Source organism: Dasypus novemcinctus, chromosome 5 (assembly GCF_030445035.2).
Source record: "Dasypus novemcinctus isolate mDasNov1 chromosome 5, mDasNov1.1.hap2, whole genome shotgun sequence".
In the NCBI taxonomy this organism is placed as follows: domain Eukaryota; kingdom Metazoa; phylum Chordata; class Mammalia; order Cingulata; family Dasypodidae; genus Dasypus; species Dasypus novemcinctus.
The window spans coordinates 167,173,173-167,193,201 of NC_080677.1; the positions used below are offsets into that span (position 1 = coordinate 167,173,173).

The 20,029-nt window shown below is 58.1% G+C and overlaps 1 protein-coding gene across 1 annotated transcript; it reads left to right on the forward strand.

Moving 5' to 3' along the window:
* The first annotated feature begins 12,176 nt into the window (after positions 1–12,176).
* On the forward strand, positions 12,177–20,002 carry C1QL3 (complement C1q like 3). The gene is made up of 2 exons (XM_004468886.5): positions 12,177–12,834; positions 17,673–20,002. The coding sequence occupies exons 1-2, from the start codon at positions 12,247–12,249 to the stop codon at positions 17,850–17,852; spliced, it is 768 nt and encodes a 255-aa protein (XP_004468943.2). The 5' UTR covers positions 12,177–12,246; the 3' UTR covers positions 17,853–20,002.
* Positions 20,003–20,029: the final 27 nt, after the last annotated feature.

Genomic DNA, 20,029 nt, shown 5'->3' on the forward strand with positions numbered 1-20,029 from the left:
CAATGCTGGCTGCGATGCCTTTCTCCCCCTTTGCTGCCTGGAATCCAAGGCCTGATCCAAATGCTTCTCTCTTACCTGGAGGCGGAACTGGTACCGGGTCCCCGCAACCCCCTAGCACAGTGACCGACAGCCTACGCTCCCGCGGGCAGAAGCTGGCCCGCCCCCCGTGTCTGTAAATAAAGTTTTATTGGGACGCCTCATCAGTGGACGAGCCTTCTACGGCTGAGCTGAGCTGAGCTGACGGCGCTGCGAAGCCTGCGTGTTAATCATCTGCCGTGTGGCAGGAAGAGCTCTCTGACCCCTGCTTCCGTTTGCACACACATGACCAAGCCCCTGTCCTCTGGACGGAGCGCCTCCACGTATCAGCCTGCCTCCACGGGAGCATTGCGTGGCCGGGAAAGTAGCGGGTTTTCCTGGGCTTCTGGTTTCTTGGTGCAGCAGGAGCCTCGCAGCGTTGCTGAGTTTAAACAGACATTGTGAACGCCTTTAGATGGTGCCCGGAGCAAACACAACGGCGTCGCTACGTGAATTGGAGCCCGCTGGCCAGCAGTGCCTGTGATCGCATGCATTCCCGCAGACCCTTGTACTTGTTGAGAAAACAGAGAGGAGGACATAAATAAATTCAAATCAGGAGACCTCCAAAGCTGTGGACTGATTCCACGCGAAAGCAGAGGTTTGACTCTTCATGCTTCAGGGGGATGTGATGGGGCCGAGACGGATCTGAAGGAGAGGAAGAACGGGAGGGTGTGGGTAAATCGTAGAAATTTTCCTACGTGGAAGACTAGAGGATCAATGAGGAAAGTTCTAAAAAGGTGGCGGCATGCTTGCCTTCCTCTGCTGGCCTCTTCTCACCTTGAGTGCCGGGTGCCTGAGGGGCTCCCCACGGCCGGAGCGGGGGTGCGCGGCCTGCCCAGGGCCTGGCGCCCTCCGGCCCGCGGCTGCTGAGGGGACTTTGCCGTGACCAGAGGCCCCTGAAGGGCTCTGCCAGCTTCCGCCAAGGCACGAGACGCAACTGCCGCAATTGCCGCCCTGCGCCGGGCGTCCCTGTTCCGGGAGAGCTGCTCTGGGTCTGCGTCCCCCTTCCGCGGGCAGCCCCTGCTTCCCTCCACCCAGGAGCCCATGCCGTGGGAAGCCCCGGGGCCCCGGGGGCCGCGCCGCTGGAGGGGGCCGCGCCGCTGGAGGGGGCCGCGCCGCTGGAGGGGGCCGCGCCGCCGGGGGAGGCCGCGCCGCTGGAGGGGGCCGCGCCGCCGGGGGAGGCCGCGCCGCTGGAGGGGGCCGCCGGGCAGCTCGGCGCCTGCAGGGGAGGCCCACGCCCGGCAGAGGGAGCCGCGCGCCCTGACGCAGCCCCGGCGCGTCGCGCAGCCGACCACCAGGCTGGGAGCCGGCGGCGCAGGACCCGTTACCAGGCGCTTCTTAAAGGTGGAAACGGCCACCTGAGGCTCGGGGTCAAAGGCCAAGGTCAGGACCCGGGCTAAAGCCACCACTTGATGTTGCCATCTTTTTAAAACATTTCATTCCTCCTTTCTCCTGGCTTTTTCAAGAGAAGGTTTGGGGTTCTGAGGAGACGGGGCGCAGTGTAACCCATGTCAGCGGGCCCAGTGCTCCCGAGGGGCCGGAGGGCGCGTCCGCAGGGCCGCCAGGCCCCCTCTCCCTCTGCGGGCGGCCTGGCTGGGAGCTGCTGAGCAAACCGCGGAAAGAGATGGAGCAGCTGTTCCCAGCGAGGCTGGGTGCCCGAGCCCCCGGGCCGCCACCAGCCTCCCGGTTCCCACCTGCGGGGGAAGCTGCCGCTCGCCGCCTCGCCGCCCCTTTCCTTCCCGTAACCAAGAAGGCACTGAGTGCGATGCGCAGTCCGCAGGCACCGCTCCCAGCTGTCTCCTCAGTCCTTGGTCGGTGCCTCGGGTTCCGGCGCCCTTGGCCCCGGGGCGCGGCTCCTCCCGGGCTCTCTGCAAGCTCCATGCGCTCCACGAGGCCGCTTCCCCCCAGGCCCTGCAGACGCAGCCCAGGGCAGGCGGAGCGGGCTCCGGGCCTCGCGCACGGCAGGGGGACGCGCCGGCCCTGAGCCCGCGGGTTTACCTCAAATCCCGAGAGCCCCCCGAGGCAGCCCTGTTTCCGCGGCCGGGTTCTTAAAACAGGGTTTTCCTGACCATGCTCGAGCATGTGGCTACTGGTGCATTTGATATCTGCCATCAGGTTTCCATTTACAATTTGGGGTGTATTTTTAAATCACTATATTTGAAGTTCTCAAATAAGATTGTGTTTTGCGTATACAGTCTCATGCTGAAATGAAATACAATTTGCAGAGATTAAATGTAATTTAGAGGTCTGCAGAGAACCCGTAGGTGATGCCCGTGGTCCTAAGCCTGTGCCCGACCCTCACCCCGTTTCTAACCGATGAGCCTCAAGTGGAAGGAGCCGAGCTGCAGCCGGAGCAGGTGCCCGAGGGCCGCCCACGCCACACCGCGCAGCCTCCCCTGTGCTCCTGGCCAGTCCAGGGGCCTGGGTCCTCGCCAGGGCCTCTTGCAGCCTGAGTGGGAGCCAGGGCGGGCTGTGCCCACCCACCAGCCGGCAGACACCCACCGCGCTCACAGAACGCGTGCCAGGGCCTGGCCGGCACGGCGGGGACACTGATGCTGGCCTACTGCTACTCCTGTTAGATTAAAAAGAGTAACTGGAGAAAATACAAATGGAAAAATTATAAAGTTTAGATGAAAGGGCAACGTCAGGGCGGGGTATTTCCCATCCTGGGGCAACGTGGTGGCAGCTTCCGCGGCTGTGGGACGCCCTCCCTGGGCGGGGAAGACTCTTCGGTGACCTGCACCTGAGGCTGTAAGCCGGCCGGCAGGGCGAGCATGAGTCCTGCGTGAGGCCAGGTGGGCTCCAGGTGGGCTCCCAGGTGGGCTCCAGGTGGGCTCCCAGGTGGGCTCCAGGTGGGCTCCAGGTGGGCTCCAGGTGAGCTCCAGGTGGGCTCCAGGTGGGCTCCAGGTGGGCTCCAGGTGGGCTCCCAGGTGGGCTCCAGGTGGGCTCCCAGGTGGGCTCCCAGGTGGGCTCCCAGGTGGGCTCCAGGTGAGCTCCAGGTGGGCTCCAGGTGGGCTCCAGGTGGGCTCCAGGTGGGCTCCAGGTGGGCTCCGAGACCCGCCCCACGAGGCCCTGCCCCTCAGGGAGCCCCTCCCAGCCCAGGTGTCCGTGCCGCCAAGGGCCCCGGCTGGCACCGCCGCTGGCACCCAGGAGCCGGGGCTCTCCGCTGTGCAAACTCTGGCCCCTGATGGCCCCCGGGCCCCGGCAGCCCCCAGCCCCAGCACCCAGGAGTCAGAGCCCAGCAGCCCAGCCCCTGACACCCCCAGCCGGACAGTCCCCGGGCCAAGCCGTGGGCATCCACCAAGAGCTGACCAAGCGGGCTGGGGGCGAGGAGGGCTCTGGGTGGTGGGGGTGCAGGGGGGCGACAGGCTGGGGCTGTCAGGGGCTGGAGCGCGGCTCAGGCCGCCCTGTGCCCGCGGCATGCACTTTCCTGCCAGAGGCCGCTGCCCCGGCTCTCCATCCTCTGCGGCCCCGGCCCAGGTCCCCGGGGCCCGGCCACCAGGAGAAACGACGGATGCCCGCCTGAGAGTTCGCCCCACGCTTCTCCCTGGACGTTTTGGGGGCACAGGAAACCAGGGCAGGCCTCTCCTCCATCCCAGACGCAGCATCTGGGGAGGGGTGCCACGGGGTCCCCTCGTGGGGCCCTCGAGAAGGGTGGTCCAGGGCACAGGAGGGAAGACAGGCCCATGCGGGGCGGCCCTGCGCCCCACAGCCCAGGTGCGCCGCCTCCACGTGGAAAGCACCGCAAGGGAGGCGCCCGCGCCGCGCCCCAGGCCTGCCTGACTTGCGCCGGGCGGTGGCCAAGGCGCTGTTTCAGGGGCCCACGACCCCTTCAACCCTCCTTCCTGAAGGAGTCGCCCCGCTCCAGGGCCCTGCGGGAGCGCCGCTGGCCCGGCCCCTCGTTGCGCCAGGTTTGCACGCAGCGCGCCAGGGAAGTGGGGGCCGGGAGGCTGTGGGCACAGGGCGCTGCTCGACCATGTGCAGGGCTCCCCGCAAGCCTGTGGGGCCAGACAGGGTGCTGAGTGGAGCCCCTCGATTCTCCAGCGCTGAGGAGGAGGACAGCGGGGCGGGGGGGCGCGTCCTCGACACCCCGAGCTCCAGGCCCCCAGCTGCGGGCACACGGCCGCCAGCCCTGCACCTGCCGGGACAGGAGCCAGGCACGCCGGGGCGCGGGGGTGCGCTGTGTGCACGCATGGGCTGGGGGGCGCACGTGGGGCTGGGGGCACAGCTGGGTTTTAAAAAAGGGGGTGGTTGAGGAAGGATGGTGGGAGTAAAAGAGTGGGGGTTTAGGATGGGGGGAGGATAGAGGGGGAGGGGCAGGTGGCAGGGGTTGGTGGGGATAGGACATGGGGGGAGGACATGGGGGGAGGATGGTGGGGGAGGGGGCAGGTGGTGGGGGTGGGACGTGGGGGGAGGATGGTGGGGGAGGATGGTGGGAGTTGGATTCGGGAGGGGGGCAGGTGGTGGCGGTGGGACGGTGGGGGTAGGTTGGGGGGCAGGTGGTGGGGGTGGGACGTGGGGTGGGGCCTGGGCCCCGGGGGGCTGTGCTGGCCTCTGCAGGTCTGCAGGGCCCCAGGGAAGTGAGGAATCCTCAGCAGCCGGGGGTCCAACGTGGGGAAGGGGCTCCTGGGTGCTCGGCCCCATGCAGCTAAAGGGGGGCCGCAGGGAGTTGCTGTGGGGGGTCCCCTTCTGGGCCAGGCTCAGGCAGAAGCTTAGTGGTTGGCCCAGACCTTCCAGAACCTTCCGTCACCAGCAAGCCCTGGGCCTGGGAGCAGACACGCCGTTTCCTTCGCCCGTTTCCACGCCAGGAGGGAGGATTTCCTGAGCCCAGGGGCTGTGGACGCTGTGGCAGGGCCTGGAGAACGTGACTCCGCTGAGTCTTAACACCAACGTGCTCTAACAACACCCAGTACTTCAAAAACTGAGAGGAGGCAGGTTTCACTGGATTCTTTGTCCTTCACTTTAACAGCCTTTTAACGAACATTGTTATTTATTTATTTATTTATTTTAAAGATTATTTTTATTTCTCTCCCCTTCCGCCTGTCTCCCCCATCGTCTGCTCTTTCTGTGTCCATTTGCTGTGTGTTCTTCTGTGTCAGCTTCTATTCTTGTCAGTGACACCAGGAAACTGTGTTTCTCTTTGTTGCGTCATCTTGCTGTGTCAGCTCTCCGTGTGTGCGGCGCCATTCCTGGGCAGGCTGCACTTTCTTTCGCGCTGGGCAGCTCTCCTTATGGGAGCACTCCTTGTGCGTGGGGCTCCCCTATGCGGGGGACACCCCTGCGTGGCAGGGCACTCCTTGCGCGCATCAGCACTGCGCATGGGCCAGCTCCACACGGGTCAGGAGGCCCGGGGTTTGAACCCTGGACCTCCCATATGGTAGGTGGACGCTCTATCCATTGGGCGAAATCCCCTTCCCTGAACATTGTTATTATTTCACTGCTTCGTCACTGAAAACATGAAGCAAACAAACAGCATCCAGTGGAGCCCCCGCGGCCACCTCACCCTCCCCTCGTCACCAGGGTCAGCAGGTGGGACTTGCACACCCAAATTTGTTAGAAAAACCCTGCAATTTTCCACTCGGCAGCAGAAAGCATTTCCCACCTCGATACTGGACGTTCTGTCCACGCGCTGACACCGAGCTCTGGTTGCAGCCAGCACCCACAGACAGGCGCCAGATCCTCCCCAACACGCCCCTTTTCAAAAGGAGGGCGCTTCCTTTCAGGGGCTCCGCTCAGACCACACCTCGGACTTGCCATTAAAGCGTGTCGCAGGCGGGCGGTTAAGAAACGAAGCTACGAGTGATTCCAGTACGCGTCGCGGGAGCCACGAGGGAGCGCCGCGGGCACAGGGAGAGGACCGTCCTGCCGAGAGGGGCTCCGTCCGGGGAGCCCCGCCGCCCCAGGGCCCTAACGAGGAGTCGCGCTTACGTGGCTTGCTGGCTCCGGTCTGCCCTAACTGGTCCAAACGCTGGACTGACCTGAAACGCGGTTCTCAGCACACGCGCGTGCGCAGCGCCCACGGCAGGAACGCCCCTTCTGCTGGCTGCGCCCCTCGCCTCTTGCTGCTCAGCTCCCTGGCGAGTAAGTGCCCGTCGACTTGCTCTGGGCTGAATTAAGGAGCAGCTGGGGTTGAAATAAGCACCCTGATTCTAAGTGGCCGTCACCTGCGAGGCGGCCTTCGCGTTCATGCCAGGCAGTGGTACTTCGGGCCGTCCTCACCCAAGACTGTATGCGACCACTTCCTGTGTTCAAAGTTGGGTACAGTTTAGTTAACTTCCTATTTGCTCAAAACTGCGTTTTTATAAAACAAGTAACAGCACGTTTTTCATAGCTTTTTTTCTTTTCTTTTTATTTGTGTATTTTGTGTAGCTTTTTCTTCTTAGGAGGTACGGGGGTTGGATCCCAGGACCTCGTGCGTGGGATGCAGGTGCTCAACCCCTGAGCTTTACCCACTCCCCAGTGACAGCTTCTTTGTCGCAGTAGCACTTTTATACCTTTCGTGACTCATGGGTCAAAACGCTAACCAGGACTCGGATACAAATCTGCCACATGGTTTACTGTTTTTTCCTGGAGCCAGTCACATTCGACCCATCTTTTCTGACTGCAAACTGAACAGAAACAGCCGTGGAAAGCGTCTGCACCCTTGGAGCCGCGCCTGCCCCCGGCACTGCGCTGGTTTCCCCTCACTGCCTGCCGGCTCTGTCCCCACCGGCGTCGCATCCTGGGCAGCACACCTGCCCCACAGGCTGCTCTGGGTGAATCTCGAGGCGCACGGGGTGGGATGCTGGTGGAGGCAGTGCTGCAGCCCCAGGAAAGCCGCTGTGTGCCATGACACAGCTCACACCTCTCACCTGGTAAGCTCTTAGGAATCTGCGACAGGAGAAGCCCCTTGCCCCTGAGAGGCAGCTGCGTTCACTGCTGTCGAGACAAGTCCTCGTGGCGAGTCCCTCTGCAGCCTGGGAAGTGTCTGGTTTCCCGCGTGGCCGCCACCAGCCTCCCCTTCCTCCCAGCGCTGCGCTCCCTTCCAGTCACACTGCTCTAGCTCCTCTATTTCCATCCTGGAGGAAGTTAGATATGCACATACATGCACATATATAACTATTTTCCTTACAAGAAGCTTCAAATACATTCTGGAAATAGGTGGAGTTTAGAGGAATTAGGATGATCGATCCGTTCTGCATTTTAGAAGCAATTTCATACATGTTGTCTCCATTTCTTCAGCAAACAGGCAAAGTGCTCGCCCCGGAATCTTCCAGAACGGGCCCATGAGCCTCGCACAGACGCCGGGCATGGAGCGCGGGGCCCCTGTCAGAACCCCCAGGAGATGCATGTCCCCGCTGTGGTCTGGGGGTCCCTGCACCCGCCGTGCCCCCGAACAGGCAGGCTCTGGGAGCTGGTGCTCCTCAGCGGGCCTGGCACACGCCCAGGCCCCACCCCAACTCCAGGGCCCCGGCCTCGCCTCGGCCCCTTGGTCAAGGGTCGGCGTGGAGCTGGCTCTGCCGCCTGCGCTGTGGGGCGTGGCTGGGGCCGCAGGAGGGGACAGGGCCGGGCGCGGCGCCCAGGACGTGAGCTCTGGGAGAGGTGGGCGTCCCCCGGGGCGGAGGGGCCGGGGGCAGGAGGCTGGACGTAGGGGTGGGGTACCAGGAGGGGGCAGGGGGAGGCAGATGGCAGGACCACGGGGGGCCAGAGCGAGCGCAGCGCACTGGGGCCGTGTTGGGCCTACGCCGGGATGGCTGGGAGGGGCAGCGTGGGCAGTGGCCTGGCAGCCCCCCCGATGGAACTGACCTCCAGCCGCGCGGACCACGGGCCGGCACCGCTCCTGGCGGAGGGGCTCGCCCCGCTCCCTCGGTCTGTCTGTGCGCAGCTTCTCGCCGATCTCCGTGGCGTCGCCTGACGCGTCCCCCGGTCCAGGAGCAGCTGCTTTCTGGACTCGGCGTGTGCTGAGCCGTCAGGCCTCCTGTCCTCTCCCGCGTCCGTCTGGGAACTGTCCCTTAGTCCTCGCTGAGAATGCCCGCGCAGTGGTGAGCGTCTCCGGCTTCTGTGCAGAGCTGGGGGCTGGACGTGTCCTCCCGTGTGGCTGAGCCTGGATCTCCTTTGCGGTGACCCTCGCCTCTGCCTGACGGTCCCAAACAGCCACCAGGCTCTGGCTGGTCCCGTGTGCTTGTTTTTGAGAATCATCACCCACAGAAGCAGCTCCAGAATAACTGCCCCGGTAGTTTTTATTTTTTATTTTTATTTTTCTCGGTAGTTTTTAAATACACGTGCTGCTTGTGGACCTGGGGGACTTTCCAGAGGACAAAAAAAGTCCAAGAAATGGGGGGGGGGTCAAGGGACCCTGACACAGAGCCCGGTCCCGTGGAGCTGGTGTGGCCGTCTGCTCTGCTCCGTGTTGCCGAGGGCGCTGTGGGTGCTCTCCCGCCTGCCTCTGTCCTGCCCTGCAGCGTCAGGCCCTCTGGCGAGGCCCGTGGTCTCCCGTCCAGTCCGTGGGCACCCCCAGGCGCTGGCCCCACAATGCCCACAACGCCCGGGCGCCAGAGGTGTCCCCCTTCTACGGCAGAGGAGGGTGGCCTGGGGAGGGATGGCCTCACGACGACCACACTGGTCCCCTGCTCCGAGACCGCAAGGCGAGCGCGCTCCGCACAGGCTCCACGAGACCCTGTCTGGCTGGGAAGCCAGGATTCTGCAGTCAGGAGAGGGCATGCTCTGAAATGGAGATTGAAGACCCGGAAATTAAAGAAGCCTGCTGCTCGGGTCCCAGTGTTTACATTTTTTAACGTCTGTTTCCCTAGCTAGCCCTGGAGTTTGTTAATTGGTTTTCTCCCCTGCTCTAAGAAATGCTCTTTTTGTGACGCGCCGTTGGATTGTTTGTTTGCTGGTAAGAACCACGGTAGGCCACGCTGCAGTGGGCGCTCAATAAAGATTAATGGGTGGCCGGGCGGCCGTGGGGAGCTGTGAGCCACAGCTCTGCGCAGCCACCTGAAAGCGAGGCTCGTCAGCACGGGCAGCCCCCGGCGGGCCAGGAGGGTGGGAGCGCGGGGCTGGCGCGTTGTGGGTAACTGGCTGGGAAGTGCTGAGAAAATCAGGCGCCAGGCTCCGTGCCCGAGAGTAATATCCAATATGGGCGAGAACTTGGTTCTTGGACGAGGATGAAGAAAATCAAATATTTTTCTAATTGACACATTTTCTATTATTACATACATATAGAGATGATGAGTAATATGCCATATCAGATGGTTTATTCAAACTGTCAGGAGAGCCGAAGCGTGAGCAACTTTGCAGAGAAGCTTCTGAGAAATCTGAGCAGCAGAAAGCGCCAGTAAGCAGCTACACCCTCCTGGAACACCAGCCGCCCCTGAAAACTGTGGGGGACAAAAGGAAGTGTCCCCAGAGCACGTGGTAGCACATTTCTAGCGGAGAGGAAAGAGACCAATACATTAGACTTTACCGAAGAGCCAAAAGGCCATGCCTGCCCGCGTTCGTGCCGCAGCGGCCGGCCGTGTACCGACGTGGTGGACGTTGGCTTTCTGGGTCCCAGCGGAGCTGCGAGAGGTCCAAGTGCTCACCTGCGAAGGAAGCCGCGCGTTGGCCGCGGCGGGGGACGGGGAGCCTCGGGCGGGCCGGCGTCAGGGCTGGGGTCTCCACCAGCTAGGATGGCAGGTAGACCAGCCAGCTGAAGGAGGCTCCACCCGCAGCCTCAGCCTCCCCATCCACAAAGTGAGCTGTGGACCGGCTGGGAGGTTTCCAGGGTCCACTGCAGCTCCACCATTTCAGGATGTCCCCAGTGAGGTAACCAAGGGATGCGCAGTCTTCACTGGGGACCCTCGATTACCTTGAGGTTTTGATGAGAATTTATCTATAAGCTCTACCTTTTAAAGGCTCTCCTCTAATTCCCCCACCAGACCCTGCTTTGCAATCAAGAGACCTTATGAATTTTGATAATTTGGTGCATCTGAGGGGGTGCTATTTCATTAATACACTAACCTGGATGGCTGGCACACCACACCTTACTACTTTATCCCAAATGAACGGCAGCTTTGGAGAAGCAACCCAGAGGGTGTGTAAGGAAAATAGGTATTATGACCAGGAGAGCATTTACTATGCTTCTGATTAAAATATGCAAATAGGTGGTTTATGCTAATGAAAGTATTACTAAAACAGGTGTAAATTACGCACATTTATAAAACCACTGCCCTAACGTGAAGTTCCAGGCGTGACAAGCGAAGGGCCCGCCGGCCCCAGGAGCAGTGGCTTTGTCGGCAGCCAGGTGGAGGTACGGCGCAGGAGCTCCCGCAGCCCGGCTCGGTCCTGCCCGCTCTCCCAGGAAAAGGCTGAAGGAGCGGCTGACATTTCTCTTGAAAGAATCAATGAATCTTTGCTTCCTTCTGTCTGCTCACTTGACCTTATTTTGTTTCCAACTAGAGAAGAGGGAAAAAGAGAGCTGAGGCGAGGGGTGCGATGGGGAGCACCGGAGCAGAGAAGGGCGGGGCCTCCCGGCAGGCCGTGCTTGGGGCAGGGGCTGCTGCCCGCGACTCGTTGCAGATTCTCGCCCCGCTGTGATAAGGCATCATCCGGTATCGACAGGCAAATGTCACCGCGTTTGATGGACAGCGGTTGCTCCTGAATGCAGAAGCGTGGTTCAGGAGCCCTCCGATTTGTTCTTGGGCCTCCTGTGCCTGCGGGTGGGCTAACTCGCCAGTGCCCTCTCAGGGACTCGCCATTGCGGCTGCAAACACGGCGGCCCCCCTCCTGTCCTCCCACCCACGGGCTCCCCTCGCTGGCCCCATTTCCCCTCCCCCAAGCTCTACTGTGGGGGCTGCGAGCTCCCGGGTCTGGAGAGAGCCTGGTCCAGGGCCCCCAGCTCTGAGGGCCTGGGCGTTTGGACGCGCACATTTCTCAGCTTTTCTCAGGCATTTACAGCTCCTTCAAGGAAATGCAACTCCAGGTCCAATGGCAGTGGCTCCTGCGGGGCTGCTGGGTTACGGCCGGGGCAGAGCTCACGCCCTCGTGCACACGTGTGCCAAACCGCAGCATTTGTGCAAGGGACGCATTCCCCCCTTGCTCCCCCCTCCCCCCTCCCGTGGTCCCCCCCCCCCCCCCCCCCGTGGTGGACGCGTCAGTTCAGCATCACTGAGAAATGCTTTTGACTTTTCAGCGCGCCTCCCGGCCTTAGAACAGCTCCTTTCCTATTAGAAGAAAGTGGAGGGGAAACTTCAGATTAAACCCCCCCCCTACCATCTGGGTAATCCTAGCGGGCCCTCCTTATGTCAAGGTGGCATTTTGGAAAGCACCTGGACCCCGCCGAGGGCGAGCCGGTGGAGAAAAGCTGTCAAGAAGCCGCCCTCCGCAGCCTTCACCAATTCCGTCCCCGGGGGCTGGGCGGGGGGCTGGGGGCCGCGAGCTGACGGTGGCCGCGGCGCACCTGTCTGGCGCCCCCAGGTATGTCCGGGAGAGCGCTGCGAGCGCAACCAGGGAGTAGCCAGGATCTCTCCCTGTTCATCCACGTGCAGGGAGGGGAGAAAAGAAGGAAAAAAAAAAAAAAAACAGGAAAAAAACCCTCCCCACACTGTCAGAGTAATGCCAAACTCCCTCTGAGTGGGAAGACGGAGCAGACGCTGCCGCGAGATGCCAAAGCGGCTCCCTTCCCCTGCGCGCGGGTGCCTATAAATTGCTCGGCGCGCGCTTGTCAGCCTCCTCTGCTCCTGGCAGGCGGTGCCCGGCGGACTCCTGCGCTCAGCCGCTCCTGCCCGCGCTGGCCGCCAGCCGCCGCCGGCTCCGCGCTGTCTCGGCCCCGGCCGCTGCGCAGGCGAGGCCCGGAGCGCGCCGGTGGGCGACCGCGGCGGCGGAGCGGGCAACTTGGACGGAAAGTTGGGGCGAAGTGGCGCGGGCGGCGGGCGGCCAGGCGTGAGCGCGGCGGGCGGCCAGGCGTGAGCGCGGCGGCCACAGGTGGAGGCCGCGGCGGGCGGACGCCCGCGCCCCCCGCCCCGCGGGCTCGGCCCGCGCCCCTCGGCGCGCTCCCCCCGCGCAGCCCCCAGGGGCCGCTTTTCGCCGCGAGGAGGTCCCCGCCCAGCCTTCAAAATTCTGTCCAAAGGCAGGCAGGAGGAGCGGCCCGCGCTGAGCCGGCTGGTGGGCAGCAGGCGGCGCCTGATCGCCGCGGGGGCGCTGGGGGTGGTCATGGTGCTGCTGCTGGTGGTGCTGATCCCGGTGCTGGTGAGCTCCGCCGGCTCCTCCGCGCACTACGAGATGCTCGGCACCTGCCGCATGGTCTGCGACCCCTACGGCGGCACCAAGGCGCCCAGCACGGCCGCCACGCCGGACCGCGGCCTCATGCAGGCCCTGCCCACCTTCGTCCAGGGCCCCAAGGGCGAGGCGGGCCGGCCCGGGAAGGCGGGCCCGCGCGGGCCCCCCGGAGAGCCCGGGCCGCCGGGCCCCGCGGGGCCCCCGGGCGAGAGGGGCGAGCCGGGCCGCCAGGGCCTGCCGGGCCCGCCGGGGGCGCCGGGCCTGAGCGCGGCCGGGGCCATCAGCGCCGCCACCTACAGCACCGTGCCCAAGATCGCCTTCTACGCCGGCCTCAAGCGGCAGCACGAGGGCTACGAGGTGCTCAGATTCGACGACGTGGTCACCAACCTGGGCAACCACTACGACCCCGCGACGGGCAAGTTCACCTGCTCCATCCCGGGCATCTACTTCTTCACCTACCACGTCCTGATGCGCGGCGGGGATGGCACCAGCATGTGGGCGGACCTCTGCAAGAACAACCAGGTGCGCGCGGCGGGGACCCGGGACGCCGGGCCACCGGGGAGGCGGCACCCGGCGAGGACCCGGGGCGCGCGCGGGAGCGCGACCCTCGCGGTGGAACCGGGAGCCCGGCGCCCGGAAGGCTCTTGGCCGGGGTCGGGAGCGGGGCCGAGCGGGGCTCTCCGGCATGGTCCGGTCAGGGGGCCGAGCCATAAAGACGCTTCCGCGAGGGGGACCGCGGGGCGCGAGGGGGCGCGTGCACGCAAGCCGCGTCCCGGCCGAGGGCGCCCGGGCCGAGCGGCGGGGTCCTCGGTGCCCGCGCCAACGCGCGCGCGGCCAGGGCGGAGGCGCACACTCGGGTTACTTTTCAGCCCAAGGAGAAGGAAGGGGAGAGGCGGGGGGCGCCGGTAACTCCAGCGAGAGTTGGGGCTCGTGCATTTGCACCCTAAAACACGCAGCCGGACGCGCGCCCCAACTCCGAGGGGTGCGCGGCGAGGGCGCACGGGGCGGGCAGGCTGGCCCGCCGGCGGGGTCCCCGCCTGTCAGCTCCGGCGCCGCGTGGCGGTCGGTCCGCCCGCGGCCTTCACCTGCACGCGGCGGCCGCCCGGCCTGGACCGTGAAGTGGCCGGAGCTCCCGCCGCCGGGTCTCGCTCCCTGAGCCGGGCGCGCAGCCACCGGGGCCGCGCCACCGTTACTTGAGAAATTCGCGGTCACTGCAGAACCAAAGCCGGTCTTAGAGGGGACAGATGAAGCGTGAAGCCACCCAGAAGCGCGCTCGGCCCCGGCGCGCTGGTTTTGCAGCCCGCGGGCGCGGCCGAGGTCCGGGGCTGGCGCTGCGCCCCCGCGGGGCACGCGACCCGCCGTCGCCACCCGAGGCCTCGCTGCGCGCGCCAGCTTTAGCTTAAGGGGCTCTGCGCTGCAGGCCAGGGACCCCTTCCAGAGTCAGTGTTTTTTTAGCTGTCTCCAGGTTTCTGTTGAACATCGTGGAAGCAGGATTTCTTCCAAAGATCTAGATTAGTGTCAGAATTATTTGAGAAGTGTCCGAAGTGTAGGAGAGAGAAAGGACGAGAAACCCTGCTCCCTCCCCCCAGGAATTCAGCAGTAAACAGGCGGCGAGGACAGCCAGAACAAAGACAGGACAGGCGGCGGGCGGGGCTGCTCAGCAGGGCTTAGGCAGAAGCGGAAATAAAGATAAATAAAGACCATCCACCAAGCCGGGGAGAGGCCAGGTGAGGGCTGACAGCAGTGAGACCCCAGCCCCATCGTGCCCACAGGTCGGCTCATCTGAAAAGGCCGGGCCAAGAGAGGTCTCTAGAGGTAGTCAAAAGAACGAAATAAGATGCGATTTCATCAGCAAACGCCAGCACATGTCCACATCTCTTAAGTATCTGGACGTGGTTCCTACACGAGGAACCAGGGGACAATTCATTTTAACCATTTCAGTAAGTTTAAATGTTGAGGTCCAGACCCGAGCCGGTGCCTGTTCCATCCGCCCCCAAAACCGGCTCCACAGGGTGGTCTCTGGCTTTGTTGTGCCGCTGTGCACCGCCTGGGTGTGGCAGCCCCTGGACGCCCTGGCGTCTGTGCTCTCGGAGATCAGGAGAAGTGCAATGCAGAACAGCCGGCCTCAAAAGGTAGGGGCTTAAGCCGCTGCCTCCAAAAAGGGTGTGCAACAGGTAATCGAGAAAGAGAAACAGGGTAACAATATATATATATACACAGAGAGAGATTTACTTCAGTCTGGGCTGTTTTGGAAAAACAGTTATCGCAATGTTGCTGGTAAGGGATTTTATCTCCACAAAACACCTATCAGGAAAAAATCTGGTCTGCTGTCAGCTGTGAATGAGCAATCTTATCACATCTTCTTTGTTACCACTAACCAACTATTCACCCTTGGCTTTCCACCCCACCCTGTCTGGTCCCCTCTTAGAAGCGCAGTGGCAGAGCTGGCCTAGTTGGATTTCAGGAAACAGAAACTCAGATCCATGTCAGGGGGATGCTCCAAGCATTAAGTGAATTTTGAGAAGCACAAAAATTAAACCAACGATGTGGTTTGCTACAGGAAGGGGGGAGCCTCTGGGCCATGGCCATTTGAGAGCTATTTTATTTACGCTTTGTGTTGAATGCAGGGTCACAGATGGAACCATCAAAGGGCAGTAAATTAACCAGATGTGCCACTTAACCTTTTGTTTATGATTCCACAGAAGTACAATGAAAATGAAATTATGAGAACATCAGTAGCAATTAATTAAATGAGCAAATGTTACCGTAAATATTGCCTCTAATGATAAATCCTCACTAATAAGATAATCCTGAGGCTGCACAGCCCATTACCTCCTCAGGAACATCCCCCTGAGCGGCCCTCACCTCTCACATTCCCCAGGAAGCAGCCACTGAGCCAGAGCTTGCCATTTGTTGAGCCCATGATGGGCAGATTATAGGTAATGGCTTTAGAAGGAGACAGGAAATATTTTGTAATATGTTTGTAGGCTTTTAGCAGAAAACCTGAATAAAAATGTTGCCATTTGAATACAATAGCTATAATACCACTATCGTAAGACACTAAAATAAAACTGGCTCAGGATTAGAACTATATAAAATAATTAAAGGTCAATTTTTACTCTAAGAATTTATTAGCTATGGAGCAGTGAACATGAAATATGTTGAGAAGAATGAAGAGTTTGTGGGCCAATGCTTATTAGAAAGCTTAATTAAAGGTTGAGTTAATTATCTTTAATGGTAGTAAAACATGGACTACAGATAAAGCAGAATCTAAAAACTTACAAGATGAAAAGATATTTGAGTACATTTTGGAAGAGTTGGGGATATTGGGCTGGGGTAAGGGTGCATGCTATTCCCAGAGAAAATGCTGGAAGTGGTGGACATCTAGGTACAGAAAAAGCCCCCTGGCAGATGCATGACCCTCCTCAGTAGTTTGACAGCTGCACACTTGAGCTTGGACTCTGAAGTGCCACTAGAGTATGACCAGGTGAGCAGGTGAAGTACCGGGAGTAGGGAAACTGTTTAATTGGAAAGAGTCTTACGGTAGAGCATAAGCTGAACTCTTAGAGAATTGCATTAAAACAACAAACATACTGTTCTCTATCCAGCAAAGGAGCTGCAGCCGTGGGCCCCTCAGTCTGGGGCATCCCCCCTCCATCTGTGGGCTACCGAACACAAACGGTAATGTTGCATAGTTGTGGGGTGACAGTCTCCAGAAGAAAAACTGCATTATATTTTTTAAGATTGCTTTCTCTAAATAAAATGATTTCTGTGAGTCCCAGTTCCCAAATGACTGCCTATAGAGAACAATGTTAAAACATACTTCTCATAGAAAATATATCCCGCAAACTCTGAATAAAATGTGAATCCAGTTCTTAATATAGCTGATAGGTATAGACTGGTTGATAACTAATTGATTTATTAATAGTATGGCTAGTTACTGTTTTGTATTTTAACTTTTCTCACCTAGTCAACACATACACATTTTAAAAAATCTGGCTATGGGAACAATATTTTCCTTGTAGAATTTTTTCCTGGGAAGAATGACTAGATAAAATGAACGATTCGAAGCATCCAACTCCTACAAACGAATGACTAATTCCTCGGAAATGCTATGAAGTTCATTGTATTGGCACTTAGTGGTCAAAACAGACCACCTTATCCATGGGCGGGCGCGTCCGAGCCTGAGCTTCTGAGCACTGGGCACAGCTATCGCCTTCAGCACGCAGGGCGCCGGCGCCAGCCAGCTCCTGCTAAGCAGTCCTACAGCCTGTGCACCCTTCTCTCCCTCTGCTATATGATACCAGAAAGAAATTTTTAAAATGTGACTCAAATTACTTTACCAGTTCAGCAGTGTCAAAGGACCTTCTCCTTTTTTAACATTTCAGCATTAATGTGAGAATACCACATGAAAATTTAATTTGAAAACCTATCATTTAAATTTTGAAAGAAATGCATGGAAATTCTTGACTTATGTCTCATTTCCCTCATTTTGCCAAATGATAAAATCCAGTATATTGTGCCCCGAGTCATGTATTATTACACAGTGCAGGGCTGCAAAACCACTAAATCACTGGCTGTTATTCGGGGAGCTATCATTACAGTGGAATTGAAACAAGCCACAAAGTGGAAGACGTTTTGCTGAAATAAATCAAATATGTCTGCCTATTGAAAGATTTTCCCAAGGCAGAATGAAAATATATCTAAATGAATATGAAGCCTAATTTGAGTTGAGGATGTGACAGAATGTCCATATCACTTGATAGGCAATTGGTCTGTTTGCAAATGTCTGTCAACTCCCTAATGAGCTCACAGGAGCCACGGAGCAGAATGGCAGGGCTCAGCCCCGGCAGGCCGTCCTTCCAGCACCTCCTAAACATAGAGGTGCATTTGGTGAGAGCCCACACCTCCCACGGGCCTCAGAGACCCCTGGCCACGGGCCTCAGTTCCTCGCGTGACATTTAGGAATGTGGAAATCAAACGGCTGACCGCGGCGTGCATATCAGGGTAAGCCAGAAACCGACGGCTTGGGCAGGAACACCAGAGCTGTAAACGTGAGCTAGGCCAGGCGACAAGTGCCTTAGGAGAGGGACGTGGGAAGTCTCCGTCCTCGCGGCCCCTGGCCCCTACCTCCCGAGGGTCTCCATAAGGCCTTCTAGGAACCCTGGGGACCCATGGAGACGGGCTGGAGCTTCCGTGCACCTGCGCGGCTGGTCAGAACTGCTGCCCGTGGCTTACATTAAAATGCACCTGCAGGACTGCCCTGCTCACCTGGGGCGCCGGCGCGTGGGGCTGCAGGGCGGGAAGAGGGCTGTGCGGGCCCCGGGGGCTGCCCGGCCTAACGCTGTCTGTGCCCGCAGGTGCGCGCCAGCGCCATCGCGCAGGACGCCGACCAGAACTACGACTACGCCAGCAACAGCGTGGTGCTGCACCTGGAGCCTGGAGACGAGGTCTACGTCAAGCTGGACGGCGGCAAGGCGCACGGCGGCAACAACAACAAGTACAGCACGTTCTCGGGCTTCATCGTCTACGCCGACTGAGCCGGCCCGGCCGGGCCGCGTGCCCCGCGCCCCGGGCCCGCCACGTGGCCGGCTCTGCGGAGCACCCCAAGGCGCGAGGCACCCCCGACTCCCGGTCCTCGGGTGGCCGCGCCCTCGCTGCTTGCACCCAGTCCGCTTCGGTCCTCGTGAGTCTTCTGTGATCCTGGTCCCCGGAGCCCGTCCGTAGCTGGGAAGGACCGTCTGCGCTGGCCAGGCGAGCCTGCCCAGGACAGCTGCTTGTCCCCAAAGAGACTGTTTGCCTCGGACTCTTGCTGACTTTAGCCAGACCTGGGAGTGACTCAACTTCAAGCCTTAACCTGGAATTTTCTGGATTTGGGGGAATTCCCAAGCCTATGAGCATTTTCGTATTTTCTTTTTCCTTTTGAGTTTTCTTTTCTCTCCTTTTCTGGTGATAGTCCTTAAAAATAGAGATTGGAATTGTATCATAGGATTACCTTCTAAGTGTGAAAATATGTAATTATGTATGGTATTTAGAAAAACCCCTTATGTGTCCATTTTGTCAATAGAGAGCATTTAGATTTACTTCTAAGTCAGAAAAATGTCTTTGGTATTAAATGAGAGCAAGGCTTTTTTTTTGGCTTTCTTTGGAACAAAAGATTATTCATAACCCACTGCACAGAGGTTTGGTTTGCGCTGCTGCATGCACTACCAGGCACCCGGGGCCTCACAGTTTCCACAGGTCTGAGGTTCTCTCCAAATTGTTTCCCATATAACCAATACGATAACAAAGTGTATATATTTTATACAAATACCTGCTACATATATTTATGTTAGATGAAATATAATATATGGCTTTAGTCCATAAGGCACAGTGGCTGTACAGCCTCAAAATCTAATTTAAAAAGGAATATATAAATATATATACATAGTTTGACTTATTTTGGATGGCAGAAATATATGGAAGAGTAAAATAATTAAAATGACATCTCTTTAGTTATCCAGAAAATTAAATTCCTTCAGTTACTTCACATTTCTCTAAGTTACGCCTTTGGTTTCCTTATTATCGCCTGCCAATCAATACTTCCACTGCGGTTCGTGGCCGACTGTTAATACCAGACCGCAGAAACAAAGTGGCTTTCCTCCACAATGCTTATGAATCAGCTGAATTTGAGTTATCATTTTTTCCTTCTTCTTTCTGACATGGATTGAAGCTGACAGTCAAGTAAAAGACTTTGAGAGTAGCGCAAATCCTTTCTCTCTAGTTAAAATACACTGCCCAAAGCCATCTCTTTAATCGAAGGAAAAGGTTAAAAATGCATGTTGATATAGCCTAACTATCAGACAACCTCCACCAGTACAAGGAAAAGTATGTTCCTCTCTGGGTTGCCTTGAAGACTTGTTGACAAGTAGATTTCAGAAACAGAGATTTGAAAATCTGCCTGTTCGGTGGAGGACATTTGCATTTTTTCATTTAAAGGAATTAGTTTGTTTTCCTGGCTGGCTCCTCTTTGGTACTTTCTGTTCTAACTCACAGAGAGCTTGATCATTTTTGATTAGCAAAAATGTATTTTGTTTAGGAAACCTCAACATTGCAAAAGAGCCAGGCATGGTGGTCCCACCTGAAGGGTGTTTGCTTTGTTTAAATGCCTGCTTCTGAGTAACCGTCATAATTTATGTGACTGAAAACACTTAGCCCATTCATCAAGATAATGACTAATTCTATTTGGCCTTTCTAATGATAACAGATAAATGGGTTATAATGAATTTTGTTTCTATTTAGCAATATATATTTATCAAATAGGAATTGGTAGCAAAGCTTTAGAAAATTCTTTTGGTACCACATAGCATCATGAGGATTCGAGCAGTAGTGCACATCAACTAAGGGTTTCAACTAAGAGCTAACTAAAACGCCTTTATCGATGCAAAAAAACAGGGCTGGGTACATTTTAAAGAGTATATATCTAGAATCATACTGTCATTTCTAAAAGAGATGATCTTGTCTCTGGATAAATAAGCATATTTTGTCTGTTTGGGACCAAGTGAAAAACACAAACAAAAGGTAAAGGAAATAAAGGGAACATATACGAGGCAAACATTTCTTTTTTGCATTCTATCTTACCAATTAATTAAATTGTGGCCTTTGTTATTATAAATGTAATGATTCATTAAACTATATATTATGTAATATATTTTGACTTTTATGATTGAATTTTTGT

Bases quoted from the DNA above. Each gene is read 5' to 3' on its own strand.
- C1QL3 (XM_004468886.5), top strand. From the start codon at position 12,247: ATGGTGCTGCTGCTGGTGGTGCTGATCCCGGTGCTGGTGAGCTCCGCC. The intron at 12,835-17,672 runs GTGCGCGCGGCG...CTGTGCCCGCAG, and splicing joins ACCTCTGCAAGAACAACCAG to GTGCGCGCCAGCGCCATCGC.